Here is a 25,162-nt window from a genome sequence, read left to right as displayed (position 1 = left end):
AGGGGGGGCACACAGGGGACGGGGGGGGGACAGGGGACGGGGGGGCACACAGGGACGGGGGGGGCACAGGGGACAGGGGGGCAACAGGGGACGGGGGGGGGACAGGGGCGGGGGGGGGCACACAGGGGACAGGGGGGGGCACACAGGGGACAGGGGGGGGCACACAGGGGACGGGGGGGGGGGGGCCACAGGGGACGGGGGGGGCACACAGGGGGACGGGGGGGGGCACACAGGGGACAGGGGGGGGGCACACAGGGGACAGGGGGGGCACACAGGGGACGGGGGGGCACACAGGGGACAGGGGGGGGCACACAGGGGACGGGGGGGGGCACACAGGGGACAGGGGGGGCACACAGGGGACGGGGGGGCACACAGGGGACAGGGGGGGCACACAGGGGACAGGGGGGGCACACAGGGGACGGGGGGGGCACACAGGGGACGGGGGGGGGCACAGGGGACAGGGGGGGCACACAGGGGACGGGGGGGGGCACACAGGGGACAGGGGGGGGCACACAGGGGACAGGGGGGGCACACAGGGACAGGGGGGGGACAGGGGGGGGCACACAGGGGACGGGGGGGTCCCGCCCCGGCCGCACTCACCCATGAGGAGGCCGAGGAGCAGCGAGAGGGCCGGGGAACAACATGGCGGGCCGGCTCCGGGGCCCCTCGGCTCCCTTCGGCCCGGTTCGGGGCCCCCTCGGCTGCCTTCCGCCGGGTTCGGGTCCCTCCGGCCCGGTTCGGCTCAGTTCGGCTCCCTTCGGCTCCCTTCGGCTCAGTTCGGCTCCCTTCGGCTCCCTTCGGCTCAGTTCGGCTCCCTTCGGCTCCCTTCGGCTCCCTTCGCGGCTCAGTTCGGCTCCCTTCGGCTCAGCTCGGGTCCCTCCGGCCGGGCCCGTCCCGCTCCTCAGCGCCGCCCCCCGCAGCCCCCAGCCCGGGCCGCGCGCCCCTCCCCCGCCGGGTCCCTCGGAGGGGGTGGGGGTGGGGGTGGGTGGGGGAGGGGAGGAGCCGCTCGGCCCGGGACGGGGCGGGGGCGCTCAGGGCATGGCCGCCCCGCGGGGGCCCCGCTCCCTTCGGCTCCGGTTCGGGTTCGGCCCCGGCCCCGCTCGGGCCCGGCGCACTGCGGCGCCCGGGGGGGGGGAGGGGGGGAGGGGGAGGGGTGCCGGCCGTGACGCACCGAGGGGCGGGGCCGGGGCTCGGACCCCCCCCCCCCGTGTCCCCCCGGGTGTCCCCGAAGGGGGTCCCGGTGTCCCCAAAGGTCACCCCCGTGTCCCTGAGGGTGTCCCCGCGTCCCCCAGAGCTGTCCCCGTGTCCCCAAGGCCACCCCCCGTGTCCCCAAAGCTGCCCACACGTCCCCAAAGTTGTCCCCATGTCCCCAAAGCCACCCCCCATGTCCCCAAGGCCACCCCTGTGTCCCCCACGTCCCCAAAGCTGCCCCCACATCCCCAAAGTTGTCCCCGTGTCCCCAAAGTTGTCCCAATGTCCCCAAGGCCACCACCATGTCCCCAAAGTTGTCCCCACATCCCCAAAGCTGCCCCCATGTCCCCAAAGTCGTCCCCGTGTCCCCAAGGCCACCCCTGTGTCCCCACGTCCCAAAGTTGTCCCCATGTCCCCAAGGCCACCACCACGTCCCCAAAGCTGTCCCCAAAGTCGTCCCCACATCCCCAAAGCCACCCCCGTGTCCCCAAGGCCACCCCTGGTGTCCCCACATCCCCAAAGTTGTCCCAATGTCCCCAAGGCCACCACCATGTCCCCAAAGTTGTCCCAATGTCCCCAAAGTTGTCCCCACATCCCCAAAGTTGTCCCAATGTCCCCAAAGTTGTCCCCACATCCCCAAAGTCATCCCCGTGTCCCCAAGGCCCACCCCCTGTGTCCCCACGTCCCCAAAGCTGCCCCCACATCCCCAAAGTTGTCCCAATGTCCCCAAAGCCACCCCCGTGTCCCCAAAGTTGTCCCCGTGTCCCCCAGGTTGTCCCCATGGATGTTTCCATGTCCTCATGGCTGTCCCCATGTCCCCGTGGTTGTCCCCATGTCCCAAAGTTGTCCCTGTGACCCCGTGGATGTCCCCAGGCCGTCCCCACGTGTGTCCCCATGTCCCCAGAGTTGTCCCCAGATGCCTCCATGGCCACCCCAGGGCTGTCCCTGGTTCCCCAGGGTTGTCCCCATGTCCCCAACATTGTCCGTATGTCCCCATGGACCTCCCCCTGCCCCCAGGGTCCCCATGGACATCCCCGCATCCCCATGTCCCCAAGGTTGTCCCCATGGACGCTTCCATATCCCCCAGGCTGTCCCCGTGTCCCCAAGGTTTTCCCCATGGACATCCCATGGATGTTTCCATGTCCTCATGGCTGTCCCCATGTCCCCAAAGTTGTCCCTGTGACCCCGTGGACGTCCCCAGGCTGTCCCCCACGTCCCCACGCGTGTCCCCGTGGATGTTCTCAGGTGGCCCCACGCACATCTCCACGTCCCCACGCGTGTCCCCATGTCCCCAGAGTTGTCCCCAGATGCCTCCATGGCCACCCCAGGGCTGTCCCTGGTTCCCCAGGGTTGTCCCCATGTCCCCAACGTTGTCCATATGTCCCCATGGACCTCCCCATGTCCCCAGGGTTGTGCCCATGGACATCCCCGCATCCCCATGTCCCCAATGTTGTCCGTATGTCCCCATGGGACCTCCCCCTGCCCCCAGGGTTGTCCCCATGGACCTCCCCATGTCCCCAAGGGCATGCCCAGGCTGTCCCCATGTCCCCAAACGTTGTCCATATGTCCCCACGGATCTCCCCCTGCCCCCAGGGTTGTCCCCATGGACATCCCTGTGCCCCTAAGGCTGTCCCCCGTGTCCCCATGGACCTCCCCAGGCTGTCCCCGTGTCCCCCGCAGACATCCCCAGGCTGTCCCTGTGTCCACAAAGCTGTCCCCAGGGACACTTCCACGTCCCCAAGGTTGTCCCCATGAGCATCCCCACGTCCCCATGTCCCCAAGGTTGTCCCATGGACGCTTCCATATCCCCAAGGTTGTCCCCACATCCCCAAGGACCTCCCCAGGCTGTCCCCATGACCTCAAGGTTGTCCCCATGGACATCCCCATGTCCCCAAGGACCTCCCCAGGCTGTCCCCGTGTCCCCAGGGTGTCCCCATGGACCTCCCCAGGCTGTCCCCATGACCTCAAGGTTGTCCCCATGGACATCCATCCCCATGTGACCAAGGTTGTCCCCATGGTTGTCCCTGTGTCCCCATGCACATTCCCAGGCTGTACCCCACATCCCCATGGACATCCCCAGGTTGTCCCCAAAGTTGTCCCCACGGACATGCCCAGGCTGTCCCCATGTCCCCAAAGTTGTCCCCATGACCTCAAGGTTGTCCCCATGGACATCCCCGTGACCAAAGTTGTCCCCATGGATGTTTCCCTGTCCTCATGGCTGTCCCCATGAACATGCCCACGTCCCCATGGACGTTTCCATGTCCCCAGGAATGTCCCCGTGTCCCCACCGACATCCCCACGCAGAGGACAGGGCAGGCAGGTGGTGGTGGTGGGGGGTAAGGTTTATTGGGGGGTGACCCGGGGTGTCCCCAACGTCCCCAAAGCTGTCACTTGTAGAACTCGTGCTCCTGCTCGTCCTTCTTGATGACGGTCTTGTAGGCCTTCTCGAAGTCCTTGGCCAGCACGATGTAGCGGTTCTCCCGCACCGCCAGCATGCCACCCTGGGGACCAGGCCACCACGTCACCCGCGTCACCATGGCGACAGGCCACCGCGTCACCCCTGCCACCCTGGGGACAGCCCACCGGGTCCCCCCCCGCCACCCTGCAGGGAGGTGGCACCCCATGTCCCCCATGACCACGTCACCCGCTGCCACCCTAACAGAGTGATGTGGCACCTGTGTCACCTCCCCGTCACCCTACCACAGACACAGGATGAGTGGCACCTCCTTGTCACCCTGCCGTGGGGGGACATGGCACCTGTGTCACCTCCTTGTCACCCCACCATCGAGGGATACAGCACGCGTGTCACCCGTGCCACCTCCTCGTCACCCCGCCATGGTGGGACAATGGCACCCGTGTCACCTCCCTGTCACCCCCACCATCGAGGGATACAGCACGCGTGTCACCCGTGCCACCTCCTCGTCACCCTGCCATGGTGGGACATGGCACCCGTGTCACCTCCCTGTCACCCCACCATCGAGGGATACAGCACGCGTGTCACCCGTGCCACCTCCTCGTCACCCTGCCATGGTGGGACATGGCACCCGTGTCACCTCCCTGTCACCCCACCATCGAGGGATACAGCACGCGTGTCACCCGTGCCACCTCCCTGTCACCCCACCATCGAGGGATACAGCACGCGTGTCACCCGTGCCACCTCCCTGTCACCTCCCTGTCACCCCACCATCGAGGGATACAGCACGCGTGTCACCCGTGCCCCCGTGCCACCTCCTCGTCACCCTGCCATGGTGGGACATGGCACCCGTGTCACCTCCCTGTCACCCCACCATCGAGGGATACAGCACGCGTGTCACCCGTGCCACCTCTGGGTCACCTCCCTGTCACCCCACCATCGAGGGATACAGCACGCGTGTCACCTCCTCGTCACCCCGCCGTGGTGGGACACGGCACCCGTGTCACCTCCTCGTCACCCCCACCATCGCGGGACACAGCACCCGTGTCACCTCGTCACCCCCGTCAGCTCCCTGTCACCCAGCCAGGGAGGGCCGTGTCCCCCGCTGTCACCCACCTCCTGGCAGATGGAGTTGATGTCGGCCCCCGAGATCTTGTCCGGCCGCGCCACGTCTGGGGGGGGGTGAAGGAAACGTCCCCTCCTCGATGTCCCCTCCCGGCTCCCCGATGTCCCCAAGACACCCCCAGCCCGCTCCGGGTGGCCTCGTGCCCAGGGCGTCACCCGCAGGTGGCCTCGCTGCGGGCCAGCGCCCCGGGGGTCCCCGATGTCCCCTGGGGTCCCCGATGTCCCTATGCCCCCCCATCAGGTCCCCGATGTCCCCTGGGGTCCCCGATGTCCCCATGCCCCCCCATCAGGTCCCCGATGTCCCCTGGGGTCCCCGATGTCCCCATGCCCCCCCATCAGGTCCCCGATGTCCCCTGGGGTCCCCGATGTCCCCTGGGGTCCCTAATGTCCCTATGCCCCCCCATCAGGTCCCCGGTATCTCTCGGGGTCCCCGCTGTCCTTCTCAGGTCCCCCACGTCCCCTGGGGTCTCTGATGTCCCTGTGGGGTCCCCAACCCTCCCTGACACCCCCTGGGGCTCCCCTGTTCCCTCTCAGGTCCCTGATGTCCCCAATGTCCCCTGGGGTCCCCAATGTCCCCACAGGGTCCCCAACCCCGACACCTCCCTGGGGTCCCCCATGTCCCCATGGGGTCCCCACCCTGACATCTCTCTGGGGTCCCCAATGTCCCCTTGGGTCCCTGATGTCCCCACGGGGTCCCTAACCTTGACACCTCCCTGTGGTCCCCAACCCTAACATCTCCCTGGGGTCCCCGATGTCCCCTCGGGGTCCCTAACCTTGACACCTCCCCGGGGTCCCCGATGTCCCCTCGGGGTCCCCACCCTGACATCTCCCTGGGGTCCCCGATGTCCCCTCGGGGTCCCCACCCTGACACCTCCCTGGGGTCCCTGATGTCCCCACGGGGTCCCCAACCTTGACACCTCCCTGAGGTCCCCAACCCTGACATCTCCCTGGGGTCCCTGATGTCCCCATGGGGTCCCCAACCCTGACACCTCCCCGGGGTCCCCGATGTCCCCTCGGGGTCCCCACCCTGACATCTCCCTGGGGTCCCCGATGTCCCCTCGGGGTCCCCACCCTGACACCTCCCTGGGGTCCCTGATGTCCCCACGGGGTCCCCAACCTTGACACCTCCCTGAGGTCCCCAACCCTGACATCTCCCTGGGGTCCCTGATGTCCCCATGGGGTCCCCAACCCTGACACCTCCCCGGGGTCCCCGATGTCCCCACGGGGTCCCCAAGCCCGACACCTCCCCGGGGTCCCCAACCCTGACACCTCCGCGGGGTCCCCGATGTCCCCACGGGGTCCCCAACCTTGACACCTCCCCGGGGTCCCCAACCCTGACATCTCCCTGGGGTCCCTGATGTCCCCATGGGGTCCCCAACCCTGACATCTCCCTGGGGTCCCCGATGTCCCCCCAGGGTCCCCAACCCCGACACCTCCCCGATGTCCCCACGGGATCTCCACCTCCTCAGGCCACCCCGGCGAGGGGGGGTCCCACCTGGATGGCGGCTCCTAGCGTGGCGGGGTCCCCAGGAGCCCCGTGTCCCCATCCCCGCCCCCCGCGCTGTCCCCAGGTGTCCCCACGTGTCCCCAGATACAGTCCTCGAGGTCCACCTCCTCGGAGAGGTTCATCTTGCCGGTGATGGTGGAGAAGATGAGGCGTTTCTGGCGCCGGTCGGGCAAAGGGAACTCGATTTTCCGGTCCAGGCGGCCGGGACGCAGCAAGGCCGGGTCCAGGGTGTCGGCCCGGTTCGTCGCCATGATCACCTGCGGGGGTGAGATGGGTGTCACTGTCACCGTGCGGCACCCTGGGACCCCCCCAGCACCCTTGGGACCCCCACAGCGCCCTTGGGATGCCCCCAGCGCCCTTGGGACCCCCCCAGCGCCCTTGGGACCCCCACAGCGCCCTTGGGATGCCCCCAGCTCCCTTGGGACCCCCCACAGCGCCCTTGGGACCCCCACAGCACCCTTGGGATGCCCCCAGCACCCTTGGGACCCCCACAGCGCCCTTGGGACCCCCCACAGCGCCCTTGGGACCCCCCCAGCGCCCTTGGGATGCCCCCAGCGCCCTTGGGACCCCAGGGTGGAGCAGCACCTGGAGCAGTGTGTCCCCACGGTTTGCCATCAGGGTCATCTGGGGGAGACACTGAGGTCCCCCCCAGCACCCTTGGGACCCTCCCAGCACCCTTGGGACCCCAGGGCGGAACAGCACCTGGAGCAGCATGTCCCCATGGTTTGCCATCAGGGCCACCTTGGGGGGACACTGAGGTCCCCCCCAGCACCCTTGGGACCCCCCCAGCACCCTTGGGACGCCCCCAGCACCCTTGGGACCCCCCCCAGCACCCTTGGGACCCCAGGGTGGAGCAGCACCTGGAGCAGTGTGTCCCCACAGTTTGGCATCAGGGTCATCTGGGGGGGGACACTGAGGTCCCCTACAGCACCCTTGGGACCCCCACAGCTCCCTTGGGACCCCCCCCAGCACCCTTGGGACCCCCCACAGCACCCTTGGGACCCCAGGGCGGAACAGCACCTGGAGCAGCATGTCCCCATGGTTTGCCATCAGGGCCATCTTGGGGGGACACTGAGGTCCCCCACAGCACCCTTGGGACCCCCACAGCACCCTTGGGACCCCCACAGCACCCTTGGGACCCCCCACCTTGACGTTGACGTTCTGGTCGAAGCCCGTCCATCTGGTTGAGGAGCTCCAGGAGAATGCGCTGAACCTCCCGGTCAGCTGCGGTGGAGGGGGGACATGGTGGGGGGAGGGCCAAGACCCAAGGGACCCCCCCCAGCACCCACCACCCTCCCACGGACCCTCCCGACCTGGCCCCACAGATGGGGGGGACCTGAGGTGCCCTGGGTCCCCCCCCACCCCAAGGACCAGGGGACACCAGGGGGTCCCCAAACCCCACCCTGGGGTTCTCCAGAGGGTCCCTGACCCCCCACCCCCAATTCCAAGGACCCAGGGACACCAGGGGGTCCCCAAACCCCACCATGGGGTTCTCCAGAGGGTCCCTGACCCCCCACCCCCAATTCCAAGGACCCAGGGACACCAGGGGGTCCCCAAACCCCACCATGGGGTTCTCCAGAGGGTCCCTGACCCCCACCCCCCCCAGCTCCAAGGACCCAGGGACACCAGCGGGTCCCCAAACCCCACCATGGGGCTCTCCAGAGGGTTCCTGACCCCCACCCCCGCCAGCTCCAAGGACCAGGGAACACCAAGGGGTCCCCAAACCCCACCACGGGGCTCTCCAGAGGGTCCCTGACCCTCACCCCAGGGCCCCCCCTCCCCAGCTTCGAGGACCTGGGGACACCAAGGGGTCCCCAAACCCCCCCGCCCCAGGGTCCCCAGGTCCCCTCACCCCCTGTCTGGGCATCGAAGCGCTTGGTGGCGATGGCGTCGATCTCGTCGATGAAGATGATGGCGGGGGCGTTCTCCTTGGCCAGGCGGAAGACGTCGCGCACCATGCGGGGACCCTCCCCCAGGTACTTCTGCACGAACTCGGAGCCCACCACCCGGATGAAGGCGGCTGGGGGCACCCGCAGGGGCTGGGACCTTGCGTCTGGGTCGGGGTGCCCCTGGGAGCACCCCCAGACCTCCCCTGGCCACCAGCACCCCAAGGAGCCCACCAGCACCCCAGGGTGTCACCACTACCCCAGGAATCCCACCAGCACCCCCAGGACCCCGTCAGCACCCCACGGAGCCCACCAGCACCCCACCAGCACCCTGGGGTTCCCCCAGCACCCCAAGGAGCCCACCAGCACCCCACCAGCACCCTGGGGTTCCCCCAGCACCCCAAGGAGCCCACCAGCACCCCCAGAACCCCGTCAGCACCCTGGGGTGTCACCACCACCCCAAGAATCCCACCAGCACCCCACGGAGCCCACCAGCACCCTGGGGTTCCCCCAGAACCCCAAGGAGCTCACCAGCACCCCACCAGCACCCTGGGGTTCCCCCAGCACCCCAAGGAGCCCACCAGCACCCCCAGAACCCCGTCAGCACCCTGGGGTGTCACCACCACCCCAAGAATCCCACCAGCACCCCACGGAGCCCACCAGCACCCTGGGGTTCCCCCAGCACCCCAAGGAGCCCACCAGCACCCCCAGGACCCCGTCAGCACCCCGGGGTGTCACCGCCACCCCAAGAAGCCCACCAGCACCCCAAGGAGCCCACCAGCACCCTAGGGTGCCCCCACCACTCTGGGGTGCCCCCAGCACCTCACCAGCACCCCAAGAACTCCATGACCGTTCCAGGGGTACCCCACCAACCCAAGGACCCCACCAGCACCCTGGGGTGCCCCCACAGCACCCCGAAGACCCCACCACTACGCAACGACCCACCACCACCCCCCAACAGTTACCCCAGCACCTCGAGGTCCCCCAACACCAACCCAAGGACCCCACCAGCACCCTGGGGTGCCCCCACAGCACCCCGAAGACCCCACCACTACGCAACGACCCACCACCACCCCCCAACAGTTACCCCAGCACCTCGAGGTCCCCCAACACCAACCCAAGGACCCCACCAGCACCCTGGGGTGCCCCCACAGCTCCCCAAAGACCCCACCACTACGCAACAACCCCCCCATCACCACCCAACGGTTACCCCAGCACCCCGAGGTCCCCCAACACCAACCCAAGGACCCCACCAGCACCCCAAAGATCCCACCACGGGTGCCCCCAGCACCCCGAGGTGCCCCACCTGTGGTGTGGTGGGCCACAGCCTTGGCCAACATGGTCTTGCCGCAGCCGGGGGGTCCGTACATGAGAACACCCCGCGGCGGGTCAATGCCGATCTGGGTGGGGACACGACACCCAAGGGTGACGTCACGGGTCACCAAAGGTCCCGCGCCCCCCCCCACCCTGGGGTGCCGTGCGGTCGTACCTGCTTGTAGAGCTCGAAGTGGGTGAGGGGCAGCTCCACGGCCTCCCGCACCTCCTGCTTCTGGATGTCCATGCCCCCGATGTCGGCGTACATCACGTCCGGCTTCTGGTCTGCAGTGGGGACGGGCCATCAGCGGGGCACCCGCCGGGGCCACCACGGTGGCCGGGGGCCTTGGAGGGTGCTGCGGGGCAACCTCGGCCACCAGAGAACAGCCCCAGGCAGACCAGGTCACCTGGGATCTCGCCCAGGTGATGGCTGGGTAGCTCCAAGGATGGAGACCCACCACCCATCCGCGCCTCCATCCTTACGCGACAACAGCTCCTCGACCAATCTCCCTCCCAAAACATCTCCAACTTGGTCGCTTGGGACCTTGTCCAGGTGATGGCTGGGTAGCTCCAAGGATGGAGACCCACCACCCACCTAGGTCTTGGTGACGGCTCCATCCTCTCGGGACAAGGACAGGAGATTCCTAGTGCAACCTCCTCCCCAGAACACCTCCGACCAGAGCGAGTCGGAGGGACCTTGTCCAGGTGATGGCTGGGTAGCTCCAAGGATGGAGACCCACCACCCTTGGTCATGGTTCCAACCCCTCGGGACAGCAGACCTCTGGTCCAACGTCTCCCTCAAAACTTCTCCAGCCAGGGTGGGGCACAGGACCTGGCCCAGGCGAGGGCTGGATGTCTCCCAAGGATGGAGACCCACCACCCACCGAGGTCTCAGCCCTGGCTCCATCCTTCCAACCAGAGCAAGTCACTTCACAACTCGTCCAGGCAATGCTCGCGTGTCTCCAACGACGGAGACCCACCACCCACGTAGACCTTAACCACGGCTCCGCTCTCCTGAGACAGCAGGGACAAGAAGTCCCTGGTCCAACCTCCTCCACAAAACATCTCCAGCCAGAGCAGGGTGCTCAGGACCTAACCCAGGTGAGGGACGGGTATGGCCAAGGACTGAGACCCACCACCCCTCTGGGTGGATCGGGACCACGTCCAGTTGCTTTCTACCATTTGGGTCCAGCTCTGAAGGTTCTTCTAAAGAAGAGCTCCAACGTGCAGCACCGTGGCATCTCCACAACCCGCCAGAATCCACGGACCTGCCAAGAACGCCCTCAGTCCCACCACCGACAGCGTTAATGAAGATCCATCACCCAACATCAAACCCCTTCTGGTCACCACCTGGACCACGTCCTGCTGCTCCCCAGCCTCCAGGTCCAGCTCTGGAGGTCTGGAGGTCTCCAGCGCACCAACATCTCCCAAACCTAGCAGCACCCATGAACCTGCTGAGAACGCCCCCGGTCCCACCACCGACAGCGTTGGCTGGCGCTCTGCACCCCGACACCCGGCTCCCCGGGACACAGTGGTGGCCCCGAGCGGCGGTGACACACCTGATGTGAGCATCATGATGCTGCTGTCGGCCTCGGGTGGGAGGACGTCCACCAGCGCGTTGCTGTGCTTGTGCAGGGCCACCGAGGCGTTGGGCTTCAGCAGCTCCCGGTCAATGGTGCTCAGGATCCGCACGTAGTAGTTGGAGCCTGTAGGAGAACAGGGACAGCGCGTCCCTCGTGCGTCACCCCACCAGGGTTGTCCCCGAGCCCACCACATCCCCACGATACCTGTCCCCTCGTGGCCATCCCCACGTCCCCACCACCCCTGTTCCCTTGCGGATGTCCTCAACCTTCTGCATCCAGCCCCACGTCCCCACCACGTGTCTTCTTGTAGCCATCCCCAACTGCTCGTGTCCATCCCCATGTCCCCACGTCTTCTTGTAGCCATCCCCAACTGCTTGTGTGCATCCCCACGTCCCCACCATGTGTCTTCTTGTAGCTATCCCCAACTGCTCGTGTCCATCCCCATGTCCCCACATCTTCTTGTAGCTATCCCCAACTGCTCGTGTCCATCCCCACGTCCCCACCACGTCTTCTTGTAGCCATCCCCAACTGCTCATGTCCATCCCCACATCCTGACCACACCTCAGCCCTCACGGCCACCCCCAAACCCTCACGCCCACCCCCGTGTCCTCAGCACCCCTGTCTCCTTGTGGCCATCCCCAACCTTCCATGTCTGTGCCCACCACACCAGACCCCTCATGGCCTGACCATGTTCACATCCCCACCACACCTGAGCCCTCATGGCCACCTCCAACCTTCTGCATCCATCCCCATGTCCCCACCACACCTGGCACCTCATGGCCACCTCCAACCTTCTGCACCCATCCCCACCACACCTAACCACTCCATGACCGCCTGCAACCCTCCACATCCATCCCCACACCTGACCCCTCATGACCACCTCCAACCTTCCATGGCCACCTCCACCACACCTGCCCCTCATGGCCACCTCCAACCCTCCACATTCATCACCACGTCCCCACCACACCTGACCCCTCAAGGCCACCTCCAACCTTCTGCACCCATCCCCACCACACCTAACCACTCTATGACCACCTGCAACCCTCCACATTCATCGCCACGTCCCCACCACACCTGACCCCTCATGGTCACCTCCAACCTTCCATGTGCATCTCCACCACACCTGCCCTTGATGGCCACCTCCAACCCTCCACGCCCGTCCCCACGTCCCCACCACACCTGAGCACCCCACGGCCACCTCCAACCCTCCACGCCCGTCCCCACGTCCCCACCACACCTGAGCACCCCACGGCCACCTCCAACCCTCCACGCCTGTCCCCACGTCCCCACCACCTGCTGCCCCGCCTGTCCCCACCGGTGGTGGAGCCCACGATGGCCGTGTTCTGGTCGACGGCCTCCAGGAACTGTCCGATGACCAAGGGGATGCTCTGGATCCGCTTCACCTCCTCCTGGGCGTGCAGGAACTCCTTCTTCAGATTCTTCTGCTCATCCTTGATGTACTCCTCCTGCACCTCCAGGAACTCCAGCTCCTGCTGCAGCTTCTGCTGGGACAGCTGGAGCTCAGGGGGGGGTCCTGCTGCCCCCCACCCGCGTGCCCGCCCCTCCTCCTGCCTGCACCCACCTTGTAGCGGCTGTAGAGGTCCTCCAGGTCTTCGGGTTCTGGCACCAAGAAGGAGAGACCGGTGGGGGGGCGAGGGGCGGCCAGCGCCGGCAGCTCATCCTGGGGAGGGGGGAGGACACGGAGATGGGGGGGGGGGCACCCAGAGATTGGGGGGCACCCAGAGATGTGGGGGGGGCACCCAGAGAGTGGGGGGGGGAGCACCCAGAGATGTGGGGGGGCACCCAGAGATGGGGAGGGGGCACCCAGAGATGGGTGGGGGCACTCAGAAATGTTGGGGCATGCAGAAATGGGGGGGAGGGGCACCCAGAAATGGGGGGGCACCCAGAAAGAGGGGGGGCACCCAGAGACTTGGGGGGGCACCCAGAGATGGGGGGGAATCCAAGGGGGAGTGGAGGACACCCGGGGTGGTGGGGAAAGCCAGAGATTAGAGGGGACACGCAGGCAAGGGAGGGGGGCACCCAGAGATTGGGGGGGCACCCAGAGATTGGGGGGGCACCCAGAGATCTGGGGGGGGGGCACCTGGGCAAGAGGGGGGTGCCCAGAAATAGGGGAGGGGTGCCCAGAGATGGAGGAGAACCAAGAGATTGGGGGTGGGGGGGGGCACTCGGGCAAGAGGGGGGGCACAGAGATGGGGGGAGGCACCCAGAAATGGGGAGGGGGTCACTCAGAAAGGGGGGGCACCCAGAGGTTTGGGGGGGCACATGGGCAAGGGGGCGCACCCAGAAATGGGGGGGGGCACACGGGCAAGGGCGGGGACCCAGAGATTTGGGGGGGGCGGTGAGGGGTTGTCACCCTGAAATGGGGGGGGGCTCCCGGGGGGTCACCCTGAAACGGTGGTGGTGGGGGGTGTCACCCTAAAATGGCAGGGGGATCCCGGGGGGGCACCCTGAAATGGCGGGGGGATCCCGGGGGGGCACCCTGAAATGGCGGGGGGATCCCGGGGGGGGGGGGTGTCACCCCGAGATGGCGGCGGGGTCTCCCGGGGGAGGGGGGGCGGGTCACCCTCAAATGGCGGGGGGATCCCGGGGGGGGGGGGTGTCACCCTGAAATGGCGGGGGGGGATTCTCCCGGTGGGGGGGGGGTCACCCTGAGATGGCGGCGGGGTCTCCCGGGGGAGGGGGAGGGGGGGTCACCCTGAGACAGCGGGGGGGATCACGGGGGGGTCACCCTAAAATGGCGGCGGGGTCTCCCGGGGGGGGGGGTCACCCCGAGATGGCGGCGGGGTCTCCCGGGGGGGGGGTCACCCCGAGATGGCGGCGGGGTCTCCCGGGGGAGGGGGGGGTCACCCTCAAATGGCGGGGGGATCCCGGGGGGGTCACCCCGAGATGGCGGCGGGGTCTCCGGGGGGGGGGCACCCTCCGATGGCGGCGGGGCCTCCCGGGGGTCCCCCCGTGCGCCCCCGGCCCCCCCGAACCTGCGCCTTCTCCCCCGGCAGCCCCAGCTCCTCCATCGTGACGGCGCGCGGCGGCCGCGGGGGGCGGCGGGAACGGGGCGGGGCCGCGCGGCCGGAAGCGCCGGGGGCGGCGAGCGGCGGCGACACCCAGCGGCCGGGAGGACCGGTCCGCCCGGCGCGCCCCAAGCGGGGCACTGCTCCCAGTGCTCCCAGTGCTCCCAGTATGGCCCAGTGCTCCCAGTGCTCCCACTATGACCCCAGTGCTCCCGGTGCTCCCAGTATGGCACAGTGCTCCCAGTGCTCCCAGTATAGCCCAGTGCTCCCAGTGCTCCCGGTGCTCCCACTGCTCCCAGTGCGGCCCAGTGCTCCCAGTCTGGCAACAGTGCTCCCAGTGCTCCCAGTACGGCCCAGTGCTCCCAGTATGGCCCAGTGCTCCCAGTATGGCCCACTGATCGCAGTATGGCCCAGTGCTCCCAGTGCTCCCAGTGCTCCCAGTACGGCCCAGTGCTCCCAGTGCTCCCATTGTGGCCCCAGTGCTCCCAGTATGGCCCAGTGCTCGCAGTGCTCCCAGTATGGCCCCAGTGCTCCCACTGTGGCCCCAGTGCTCCCAGTACAGCCTAGTACTCCTAGTGTGGCCCCAGTGCTCCCAGTGCTCCCAGTGCTCCCAGTGCTCCCAGTATGGCCCAGTACGGCCCAGTGCTCCCACTATGACCCCAGTGCTCCCAGTGCTCCCAGTATGGCCCAGTGCTCCCAGTGCTCCCAGTGCTCCCAGTGCTCCCGGTGCTCCCACTGCTCCCAGTGCTCCCAGTGCTCCCAGTATGGCCCAGTACGGCCCAGTGCTCCCACTATGACCCCAGTGCTCCCAGTGCTCCCAGTGCTCCCAGTATGGCCCAGTACGGCCCAGTGCTCCCACTATGACCCCAGTGCTCCCGGTGCTCCCAGTATGGCCCAGTGCTCCCAGTATGGCCCCAGTGCTCCCAGTCTGGCAACAGTGCTCCCAGTACGGCCCCAGTGCTCCCAGTATGGCCCCAGTGCTCCCAGGATGGCCCCAGTGCTCCCAGTGTGGCCCCAGTACTCCCAGTACGGCCCCAGTGCTCCCAGTGCTCCCAGTATGGCCCCAGTGCTCCCAGTGCTCCCACTGTGGCCCCAGTGCATCCAGTACGGCCCAGTGCTCCCAGTGCTCCCAGTACGGCCCCAGTGCTCCCAGTGCTCCCAGTATGGCCCCAGCTCTCCCAGTATGGCCCAGTGCTCCCAGTACAGCCTAGTACTCCTAGTGCGGCCCCAGCGCTCCCAGTCTGGCAATAGTGCTCCCAGTACGGCCCAGTGCTCCCAGTCTGGCAACAGTGCTACCAGTATGGCCCAGTGCTCCCAGTGCTCCCAGGGCTCCCAGTATGGCCCCAGTGCTCCCATTATGGCCCACTGTTCAAAGTACGGCCCAGTGATCGCAGTATGGCCCAGTGCCCCCAGTGCTCCCAGTGCTCCCAGTGCGGCCAAGTGCTCCCAGTGCGGCCCAGTGCTCCCAGTGCGGCTCAGTGCTCCCAGTCTGGCCTAGTGGTCCCAGTGCTCCCAATGCAGCCCAGTGCTCCCAGTGCTCCCAGCATGGCCCACTGATCGCAGTATGGCCCAGTGCTCCCAGTGTGGCCCCAGTGCTCCCAGTATGGCCCCAGTGCTCCCTGTACAGCCCAGTGCTCCCAGTGTCCCCAGTATGACCCCAGTGCTCCCAGTACGGCCCAGTGCTCCCAGTACGGCCCAGTGCTCCCAGTATGACCCCAGTGCTCCCAGAATGGCCCCAGTACTCTGAGTATGGCCCCAGCTCTCCCAGTACAGCCCAGTGCTCCCAGTAGGGCTCAGTGCTCCCAGTACGGCCCAGTGCTCCCAGTATGACCCCGGTGCTCCCAGAATGGCCCCAGTACTCCGAGTATGGCCCCAGCTCTCCCAGTACAGCCCAGTGCTCCCAGTAGGGCTCAGTGCTCCCAGTACGGCCCCAGTGGTCCCAGTACAGCCCAGTGGTCCCAGTATGGCCCCAGTGCTTCCAGTGCAGCCCAGTGCTCCCAGTATGGCCCAGTGCTCCCAGTATGGCCCAGGGCTCCCAGTGCGGCCCAGTGCTCCCAGTATGGCTCAGTGCTCCCAGTGCTCCCAGTACGGCCCAGTGATCCCGGTACGGCCCAGTGCTCTCAATATGGCCCCAGTGCTCCCAGTATGGCCCGGTGCTCCCAGCGCGGCCCAGTGATCCCAGTATGGCCCCAGTGTTCCCAGTGCTCCCAGTTCCCCCCAGTGCTCCCAGTGCCGGGTCTGGGGCTCCCAGGGGGGTTTGGGGTGCCGGGGGGGGTGGGGGGGCCCCCCCAGGGCGCTGGGGACCCCGGCACGCGCAGGGCCCCGCCCCCCCCGCCCCAACCCAACAGCGCCCCCCAGCGGCGGGCACCAAGCATCGCCTTTATTTCCATGGGCGGGGGGGGCCCCAAAACCTCCCCTCCCCCACCCAGGGACCCTCCCCACCCCCATTTAAGGCCCCGCCCACTTTAGGGCCCCCAAAAAGGTTTTTTTTGGGGGGGGTGTCCCCAATTCTGGGGGTGGTCCCTTAATTTGGGCGATTTTTGGCGGGTCCCTCAATTTTGGGGTGCCCCCCTTTTGGGGGGGCTCCATTTTGGGGGGGGTGAGCTGTTTTGGGGGGTCCCAAACTGGGGGGTGCCCCCAATTTTGGAAGGGGACCCCAAAATCGGGGGTGCAGCTCCCCGCCTCCCCCCAGTGCTCCCAGTTCCCTTTCACTGCTCCCAGCACCATTCCCCAGCTTCCCCCAGTGCTCCCAGTATCACTCCCAGTGCTCCCAGTATCACTCCCAGTTCCCCCCAGTGCTCCCAGTATCATTCCCAGGATCCCCCCACCACTCCCAGTTTCTTCCCAGTGCTCCCAGTCCACCCCCAGTGCTCCCAGTATCACACCCCAGCTCCCCCCAGTACTCCCATTTTCAATCCCCAGTTCCCCCCAGCGCTCCCAGTTCCGCCCCAGTGCTCCCAGTCCCCACCCCCCAGTGCTCCCAGTATCACTCCCAGTTTCCCACAGTGCTCTGAGCCCCCTCTCCAGTGCTCCCAGTATCACGCCTCAGCTCCCCAAGTGCTTCCAGTTCCCTTTCACTGCTCCCAGTATCATTCCCCAGTTCCCCCCAGTGCTCCCAGTTCCCTTTCACGGCTCCCAGTATCACTCCCAGTGCTCCCAGTATCACTCCCAGTTTCACTCCAGTGCTCCCAGTCCCCCCTAGTGCTCCCAGAATCATTCCCAGTGCTCCCAGTAGCACTCCCACTGCTCCCAGTCCCCCCCAGTGCTCCCAGTATCACTCCCAGTGCTCCCAGTATCACTCCCAGTTTCACTCCAGTTCTCCCAGTCTCCCCCAGTGCTCCCAGGGCCCGCCCTGGCCCCGCCCCTCTGGGAGCTGGGCTGCACTGGGAGCACTGGGAGCCAGGGCCGGAGCGTGGGGGGGTCCGGTGGGGGAGGGGGGGGTCACGGGGGGGCGCGAAGGGGGCGTGGCTTTGGGGAGGGGCGGGGCCAGAAGGGGATCTGGGGGTCATGGGGGGTCATGGGGGCGGGGCTGTGCGGGAGGGGGAGGGGCCGTGGGGAAGGGGCGTGGCCGTGAGGGGAGGGGGTGGGGAGAGGGGTCCCCCGGGCACCCACGTCAGGCACACGCGTGTCCGTGCGTGTTCATGCGTGTCCGTACATGTCTGTCTGTGTGTCCATGCGTGTCCGTGTGTGTCCGTGTGTGTCCGTGTGTGTGTCCGTGTGTCCGTGCGTGTCCGTGTGTGTGTCCGTGTGTCCATGCGTGTCCGTGTGTGTCCATGTGTCTGTGCGTGTCTGTGTGTCCCGTGTGTGTCCGTGTGTCTGTGCGTGTCTGTGTGTCCGTGTGTGTCCATGTGTCTGTGCGTGTCCATGTGTCCATGCGTGTCCGTAGCGTGTCCGTGTGTGCACGGCCGCAGCCGCGCTGCTCCCTGCCAGCACCACCCAAGCCCGGCCCCCTCGCCGGGCCCCACCCACCCCCCGGGGCCACCACTGACCCCCCGGGGCCACCACCCCCCCTCGCCGTGGCCACCACTGACACCCTGGGGAGCTCCACCAACACCCTGTGGCCACCACCACCCCCCCGTGGGCCCACCACCACCCCCCCCGTGGCTACCACCAACACCCTGTGGCCACCACTGACACCCCCATGGCCACCACCACCCCCGCTGTGCCCACCACCACTCCCCTGTGCCCACCACCACCCCCCTGTGGCCACCACCAACACCCTGTGGCCACCACTGACTCCCCCCATGGCCACCACCACCCCCCCGTGAACACCACCAACACCCTGTGGCCACCACTGACCCCCCCATGGCGACCCACCCCCCCCCCCATGATCACCACCACCCCCCCTGTGGCCACCACCACCACTCTGTGGCCACCACCGACCCCCCCCATGGCCACCACCCCCCGCCCCGTGGCCACCACCAACACCCTGGGGGGGCTCCACCAACACCCTGTGGCCACCACCAACACCCTGTGGCCACCACCGACCCCCCCCATGGCCACCACCCCCCGCCCCGTGGCCACCACCAACACCCTGGGGGGCTCCACCAACACCCTGTGGCCACCGACAACACCCTGTGGCCACCACCGACCCCCCCCCATGGCCACCACCCCCGCCCCGTGGCCACCACCAACACCCTGGGGGGCTCCACCAACACCCCTGTGGCCACCACCAACACCCTGTGGCCACCACCGACCCCCCCCATGGCCACCACCCCCGCCCCGTGGCCACCACCAACACCCTGGGGGGCTCCACCAAACACCCTGTGGCCACCACCAACACCCTGTGGCCACCACCGACCCCCCCCATGGCCACCACCCCCGCCCCGTGGCCACCACCAACACCCCTGGGGGGCTCCACCAACACCCTGTGGCCACCGACAACACCCTGTGGCCACCACCGACCCCCCCATGGCCACCACCCCCCGCCCCGTGGCCACCACCAACACCCTGGGGGGCTCCACCAACACCCTGTGGCCACCGACAACACCCTGTGGCCACCACCGACCCCCCCATGGCCACCACCCCCCCGCCCCGTGGCCACCACCAACACCCTGGGGGGCTCCACCAACACCCTGTGGCCACCACCAACACCCTGTGGCCACCACCGACCCCCCCCATGGCCACCACCCCCGCCCCGTGGCCACCACCAACACCCTGGGGGGGCTCCACCAACACCCTGTGGCCACCACAACACCCTGTGGCCACCACCCGACCCCCCCATGGCCACCACCCCCCGCCCCCGTGGCCACCACCAACACCCTGGGGGGCTCCACCAACACCCTGTGGCCACCACCGACCCCCCCCATGGCCACCACCCCCGCCCCGTGGCCACCACCAACACCCTGGGGGGCTCCACCAACACCCTGTGGCCACCGACAACACCCTGTGGCCACCACCGACCCCCCCCATGGCCACCACCCCCCGCCCCGTGGCCACCACCAACACCCTGGGGGGCTCCACCAACACCCTGTGGCCACCACCGACCCCCCCCATGGCCACCACCACCTCCCTGTGCCCACCCCCCCATCCCCCTGTGGCCACCGCCTCCTCCCCGTGGCCACCGCCGACATCCCCGTGGCCAGTGAAAGGGCTAATCCTCTGAGGCTCCCCGAGCCCGTGCCAGCGGCTGGCTGAGCGGGGGTCGGTAACGGGACACGTTCCGGAGAAGGCGGCTCCTTGTCCGGCACGACTGCAGCGGACCCGGAGCTGCTCGGGCTGAGGAGCGGACCCAGTGGCCGTGCAAGGAGACCCAAAGCTCGGCCGGCGGGCAAGTGAGGAGGGCTACCGGAGACCACCGGCGGAGCCCCGAAGACCACCAGAGACCACGCCTGCGGATTGGACATTTGCATACGCTAACGAGTTTCCAGGAAACGGCACGTTTACGCGCGCGGGTTCTCGGCAATGCCGTGGCTGCGTGCGACCCCGGCAGGCGCTCGTCGGCGGGAGGGCGGCGGCGGAACGATCCCCAGCGCGGCAACGCAGGGCGCTGCCGAACCGCAGCCCTGCGGCTACTGAGCCTTGCGGCGGGAACTTCCCGAATGCTCCGCTTCCTGCTACGGAGACCTTCAGACTTTGAAGAATAGTAGCTGCGAATTTTTCGATCGCCACCACCAACACCCCCGTGGCCACCACTGACCCGCCATGGCCACCACCCCCCTCCCCGTGGCCACCACTGACCCCCCCCATGGCCACCACCCCTTCCTCGTGGCCACCGACAACACCCCGTGGCCACCACCCCCTCCCCAGGGCCACCACTGACCCCCCCATGGCCACCACCCCCTCCCCAGGGCCACCACTGACCCCCCCCATGGCCACCACCCCCTCCCCATGGCCACCAACAACACCCCATGGCCACCACCCCCTCCCCAGGGCCACCACTGACCCCCCCATGGCCACCACCCCCTCCCCAGGGCCACCACCAACCCCTCTGTGGTCACCACCCCCCTCCCCATGGCCACCAACAACACCCTGTGGCCACCACCCCCTCCCCATGGCCACCACTGACCCCCCCATGGCCACCACCCGCTCCCCATGGCCATCACTGACCCCCCCCCATGGCCACCACCCCCTCCCCATGGCCACCAACAACACCCCATGGCCACCACCCCCTCCCCATGGCCACCAACAACACCCTGTGGCCACCACCCCCTCCCCGTGGCCACCACCCCCTCCCTGTGGCCACCACCCCCTCCCCGTGGCCACCACCCCCTCTCTGTGGCCACCACCCCCGTCCCCATGGCCACCACCCCCTCCCCATGGCCACCAACAACACCCCATGGCCACCACCCCCCTCCCCGTGGCCACCAACAACACCCCGTGGCCACCACCCCCTCCCCGTGGCCACCACCCCCTCCCTGTGGCCACCACCCCGTCCCCATGGCCAGCACCCCCTCCCCGTGGCCACCACCCCGTCCCCATGGCCAGCACCCCCTCCCCGTGGCCACCACCCCGTCCCCATGGCCACCACCCCCTCCCCGTGGCCACCAACAACACCCCGTGGCCACCACCCCCCTCCCCGTGGCCACCACCCCCTCCCTGTGGCCACCACCCCGTCCCCATGGCCAGCACCCCCTCCCCGTGGCCACCACTGACCCCCGTGGCCGGGGGGGCTCTGCCGGGCAGCACCCAGGGCAGCAGCCCCCAGCCCCCCATCGCTTTTCGGGGAGGGGGCTCCCCGGCGGCGGGGGGGGCCCGAAGCCGGCAGGGGGCACGCGGCCTCCTGCCCCCCGCCCCCAGGGCTGCCCTGGCCTTGACCTCGTCCCGGCCTCGCCCGCGCCGCCCGCCGGGGAGCCACGAGCCGTGCCCACCCCGCCCCAGCCTTTCGCTGACGTCGAGGAACTTTCCAGAAAGAGAAGAAAACCGAAAGCAAAGCTGATTCTGGGAGGCGGGGCCCGGGGAGCAGCACGGTTGTGCCCGACAGGTGCGGTACGGGGAGGGGGCAGGGGCAGGGGCAGGGGGCAGGGGTCAGGGGGCAGGGGGCAGGGGCAGAGGGCAGGGGTCAGGGTCAGGGGGCAGGGTCAGGGTCAGGGGGCAGGGGCAGGGGGCAGGGGCAGGGGCAGGGGGCAGGGGCAGGGGGCAGGGTCAGGGGCAGGGGGCAGGGTCAGGGGGCAGGGGGCAGGGGCAGGGTCAGGGGGCAGGGTCAGGGGGCAGGGGGCAGGGTCAGGGTCAGGGGGCAGGGTCAGGGGGCAGGGGCAGGGGGCAGGGTCAGGGGCAGGGGGCAGGGGCAGGGTCAGGGGGCAGGGTCAGGGGGCAGGGGGCAGGGGCAGAGGGCAGGGGGCAGGGGCAGGGGCAGGGGGCAGGGGGCAGGGTCAGGGGGCAGGGGTCAGGGTCAGGGGGCAGGGTCAGGGTCAGGGGGCAGGGGCAGGGGGCAGGGTCAGGGGGCAGGGTCAGGGGGCAGGGTCAGGGGCAGGGGGCAGGGGCAGGGTCAGGGGGCAGGGTCAGGGGGCAGGGGGCAGGGGCAGAGGGCAGGGGGCAGGGGCAGGGGCAGGGGGCAGGGGGCAGGGTCAGGGGGCAGGGGTCAGGGTCAGGGGGCAGGGTCAGGGTCAGGGGGCAGGGGCAGGGGGCAGGGTCAGGGGGCAGGGTCAGGGGGCAGGGTCAGGGGCAGGGGGCAGGGGCAGGGTCAGGGGGCAGGGTCAGGGGGCAGGGGGCAGGGGCAGGGGGCAGGGGGCAGGGGCAGGGTCAGGGTCAGGGGGCAGGGGGCAGGGGGCAGGGGGCAGAGGGCAGGGGGCAGGGGGCAGAGGGCGGGGGGCAGGGGCAGGGGCAGAGGGCAGGGGCAGGGGGCTGGGGGCAGGGGCCAGGGGCCAGGGGGCAGGGGGCAGGGGCAGGGTCAGGGGGCAGGGTCAGGGGGCAGGGGGCAGGGGCAGGGGGCAGGGGGCAGGGGCAGGGTCAGGGGGCAGGGGCAGGGGGCAGGGGCAGGGGGCAGGGGGCAGGGTCAGGGTCAGGGGGCAGGGGGCAGGGGGCAGGGGGCAGAGGGCAAGGGGCAGGGGGCAGAGGGCGGGGGGCAGGGGCAGGGGCAGAGGGCAGGGGCAGGGGGCTGGGGGCAGGGGCCAGGGGCCAGGGGGCAGGGGGCAGGGGCAGGGTCAGGGTCAGGGGGCAGGGGGCAGGGTCAGGGTCAGGGTCAGGGGGCAGGGGGCAGGGGCAGGGGGCAGGGGGCAGGGGGCAGGGGCCAGAGGGCAGGGGGCAGGGACAGGGGGCAGAGGGCAGGGGGCAGAGGGCAGGGGCAGGGGTCAGGGGTCAGGGGTCAGGGGTCAGGGGCAGGGGTCAGTGGGCAGGGGTCAGGGGCAGGGGTCAGGGGCAGGGGGCAGGGGCAGGGGCAGGGTCAGGGGCAGGGGGCAGAGGGCAGGGGCAGGGGGCAGGGGCAGAGGGCAGGGGGCAGGGTCAGGGGCAGGGGGCAGGGGGCAGAGGGCAGGGGCAGGGGTCAGGGGTCAGGGGTCAGGGGTCAGGGACAGGGGTCAGGGGTCAGGGGTCAGGGGCAGGGGTCAGGGGCAGGGGCAGGGGGCAGAGGGCAGGGGGCAGGGGGCAGGGGCAGGGGGCAGGGGCAGGGGGCAGAGGGCAGGGGGCAGGGGGCAGGGGCAGGGGCAGGGGGCAGGGGGCAGAGGGCAGGGGCAGGGGGCAGGGGGCAGAGTCAGGGGGTAGGGGTCAGGGTCAGGGGGCAGGGGTCAGGGGGCAGGGTCAGGGTCAGGGTCAGGGGCAGGGGCAGGGGGCAGGGGGCAGGGGGCAGAGCCGTCCCCCGCAGCTTTGCCAGCTCCCTAAAGGGGTTTTGGAGCCCCAAGCTCCCCACTCGGGTGGGTTTGAGCCCCAAAGCTCCCTAAGTTGGTGCTTTTGAGCCCAAAGCTCCTTCAATCAGCGTTGCTGACCCCAAAGCTCCCGAAACTCTGTTTCTCAGCCCCAAACGTGCCCAAATTGGGTTTGTGAGCCCCAAGGCTCCCTACGTGGGTGCTTCTGAGCCCAAAGGCTGGTTCTGATTGCCAAAGCTCCATAACGGGTGGTTTGGATCCCACAAGCTCCCGAAATGGGTATTTCTGAGCCCAAAAGCTCTCTAAATAGGAATTTTTCGGCCCCAACACTCCCTAAATCGGGGCTTCTGAGCGCAAAAGCTCCCTGGAGCGGTGTGTCTTAGCCCTAAAGCTCAGGAAATTGCTGTTTCTGAGCCCCAAAGCTCCCTAAATGGCTGCTTTGGATCCCCAAAACTCTCTGAATGTGTGTTTATCAGCCCCAGAGCTCCCTAAATGGGTGTTTCTGAGCCCAACAGATCCCTAAATCATTTTTTTCTGAGCCCAACAGCTTTTAAATCAGCGTTTCTGACCCCAAAAGCTCGCTAAATCAGTTTTTCTCAGCCCCAAAGATGTCTAAATGGGTGTTTTGGAGTGATAAAGCTCCCTACATGGGTGTTTCTGAGCCTCAAGGCTCCCTAAATGGCTGGTTCCGAGCCCAAAAGATCCCTAAATATTTTTCTTTCAGCCCCAGTGCTCCCTAAATCCGTGCTTCTGAGCCCCAGTTCTATGTTTCTGATTGCCAAAGCTCCCTAAATGGGTGTTTCTGACCCCAAAGGTTTCCTAAACGGGTGCTTCCGAGCCCCAAATCTCCCTAAATCGATGTTTCTGAGCCCCAAGGCTCCCTGAATGGCTGTTTCTGACCCCAAAAGCTCCCTAAATTGGCATTTCTGAGCCCAAAAGCTCCCTACATTGCTGTTTCGGACCGTAAGAGCTCCCTAAACGGGTGCTTCCGAGCCCCAAATCTCCCTCAATCGATGTTTCTGAGCCCCAAAGCCCCGTTTGCCGTCCGACTGTGGGGCTCCGGTGTCACACGTCTCCCCCCGCGCCCCGCGGCTCCAGCCCAGCGCCATGGAGGGCTCCGAAGGCGATGGAGGAGAAGAGCTGCACCCGCAGGCCCCGTCCGCCCAGGAGGGCGAGGGCGGGCCCTCGGCGCGGGATGAAGGTGTCGGCAATCCCGGGACGCATCCGACGACATCCGAGGGCCGAAACGCCCTTCCTGAGGGATGCGAGGGCACCGGTTCAATCCCGGAGCAGGTGACAGGGGACCACGTGTCCGACTGTGGAGACAGCTCCTGGGAGATCGTCTGCCACGCGCCAGGTACCGTCCTCTTTTCCTTCAACTCTTCCCGTTTTTCTTTTCTCCGGGCGAAGGTCCCGGGTTGCGTTAAGGAGCAGAGACGACAAACCAGGGGAACCTCAACCGCGCGGGTACCGGTGAGGGCGTTTCCCCGGACACGTCGTCTTTGCTGACGATAACGCGGGTGCCGGGTTGTGTCGGGAACGGCCCTGGGTGGCAAGAGCTGGTTGGGAGGTGGAAGCTCTTGGTGACAGCACACCCAAAAGCCTCCTGGGCTTCCCCTGGGACCTGTCCAGGGAGGAGGACGGGGGGAAGACGCGATGGGCCGTGCCAGCACCCAAGCTGGCACCCTGCCGGCCTCGCCGCCTGTCCCTGTGGCCAGCAGGGCCGTGCCCAAGCACTGCTGGAGCTTGGGAGGATGGTGACGACCTCGCTCCTAGAGCGGGTTGGGCTGCTTCTTCCGAGAAGACCATGGCCAAGCTGCGAGGAGCCCCCTCCCCTGGTAAACCCCAGTTTCTGCCTTTTCTTGCTTGCCGCCT

General features: G+C 68.3%; 2 protein-coding genes across 2 annotated transcripts in view; one reads left to right on the top strand and one right to left on the bottom strand.

Annotated features, from left to right (window-relative positions):
- Positions 1 to 3,565: 3,565 nt before the first annotated feature.
- PSMC4 (proteasome 26S subunit, ATPase 4) lies at positions 3,566 to 14,051 on the bottom strand. Its single transcript, XM_075724847.1, is given in 12 exon segments — positions 3,566 to 3,692; positions 4,721 to 4,776; positions 6,325 to 6,493; positions 7,383 to 7,409; positions 7,411 to 7,460; positions 8,089 to 8,256; positions 9,429 to 9,522; positions 9,612 to 9,721; positions 10,996 to 11,142; positions 12,335 to 12,521; positions 12,602 to 12,700; positions 14,016 to 14,051. Coding segments are annotated over 12 exon segments (1,257 nt in total). The 3' UTR covers positions 3,566 to 3,578.
- A 10,343-nt stretch (positions 14,052 to 24,394) lies between these two features.
- The window catches only part of LOC142595967 (E3 ubiquitin-protein ligase rnf213-alpha-like), a 43,007-nt gene continuing 42,239 nt past the window's right edge, over positions 24,395 to 25,162 (top strand). Inside the window, exon 1 of the mRNA XM_075724835.1 lies at positions 24,395 to 24,644. Within this exon, the coding sequence (XP_075580950.1) occupies positions 24,395 to 24,644 (250 nt within the window). The remainder of the gene's footprint in view (positions 24,645 to 25,162) is intronic.

The sequence above is a fragment of the Pelecanus crispus genome, chromosome 25 (genome assembly GCF_030463565.1).
Source record: "Pelecanus crispus isolate bPelCri1 chromosome 25, bPelCri1.pri, whole genome shotgun sequence".
Classification (NCBI taxonomy): Eukaryota; Metazoa; Chordata; class Aves; order Pelecaniformes; family Pelecanidae; genus Pelecanus; species Pelecanus crispus.
The sequence above is the reverse complement of the archived record's forward strand: the minus strand, read 5'-3'. Positions and strand labels throughout refer to the sequence as shown.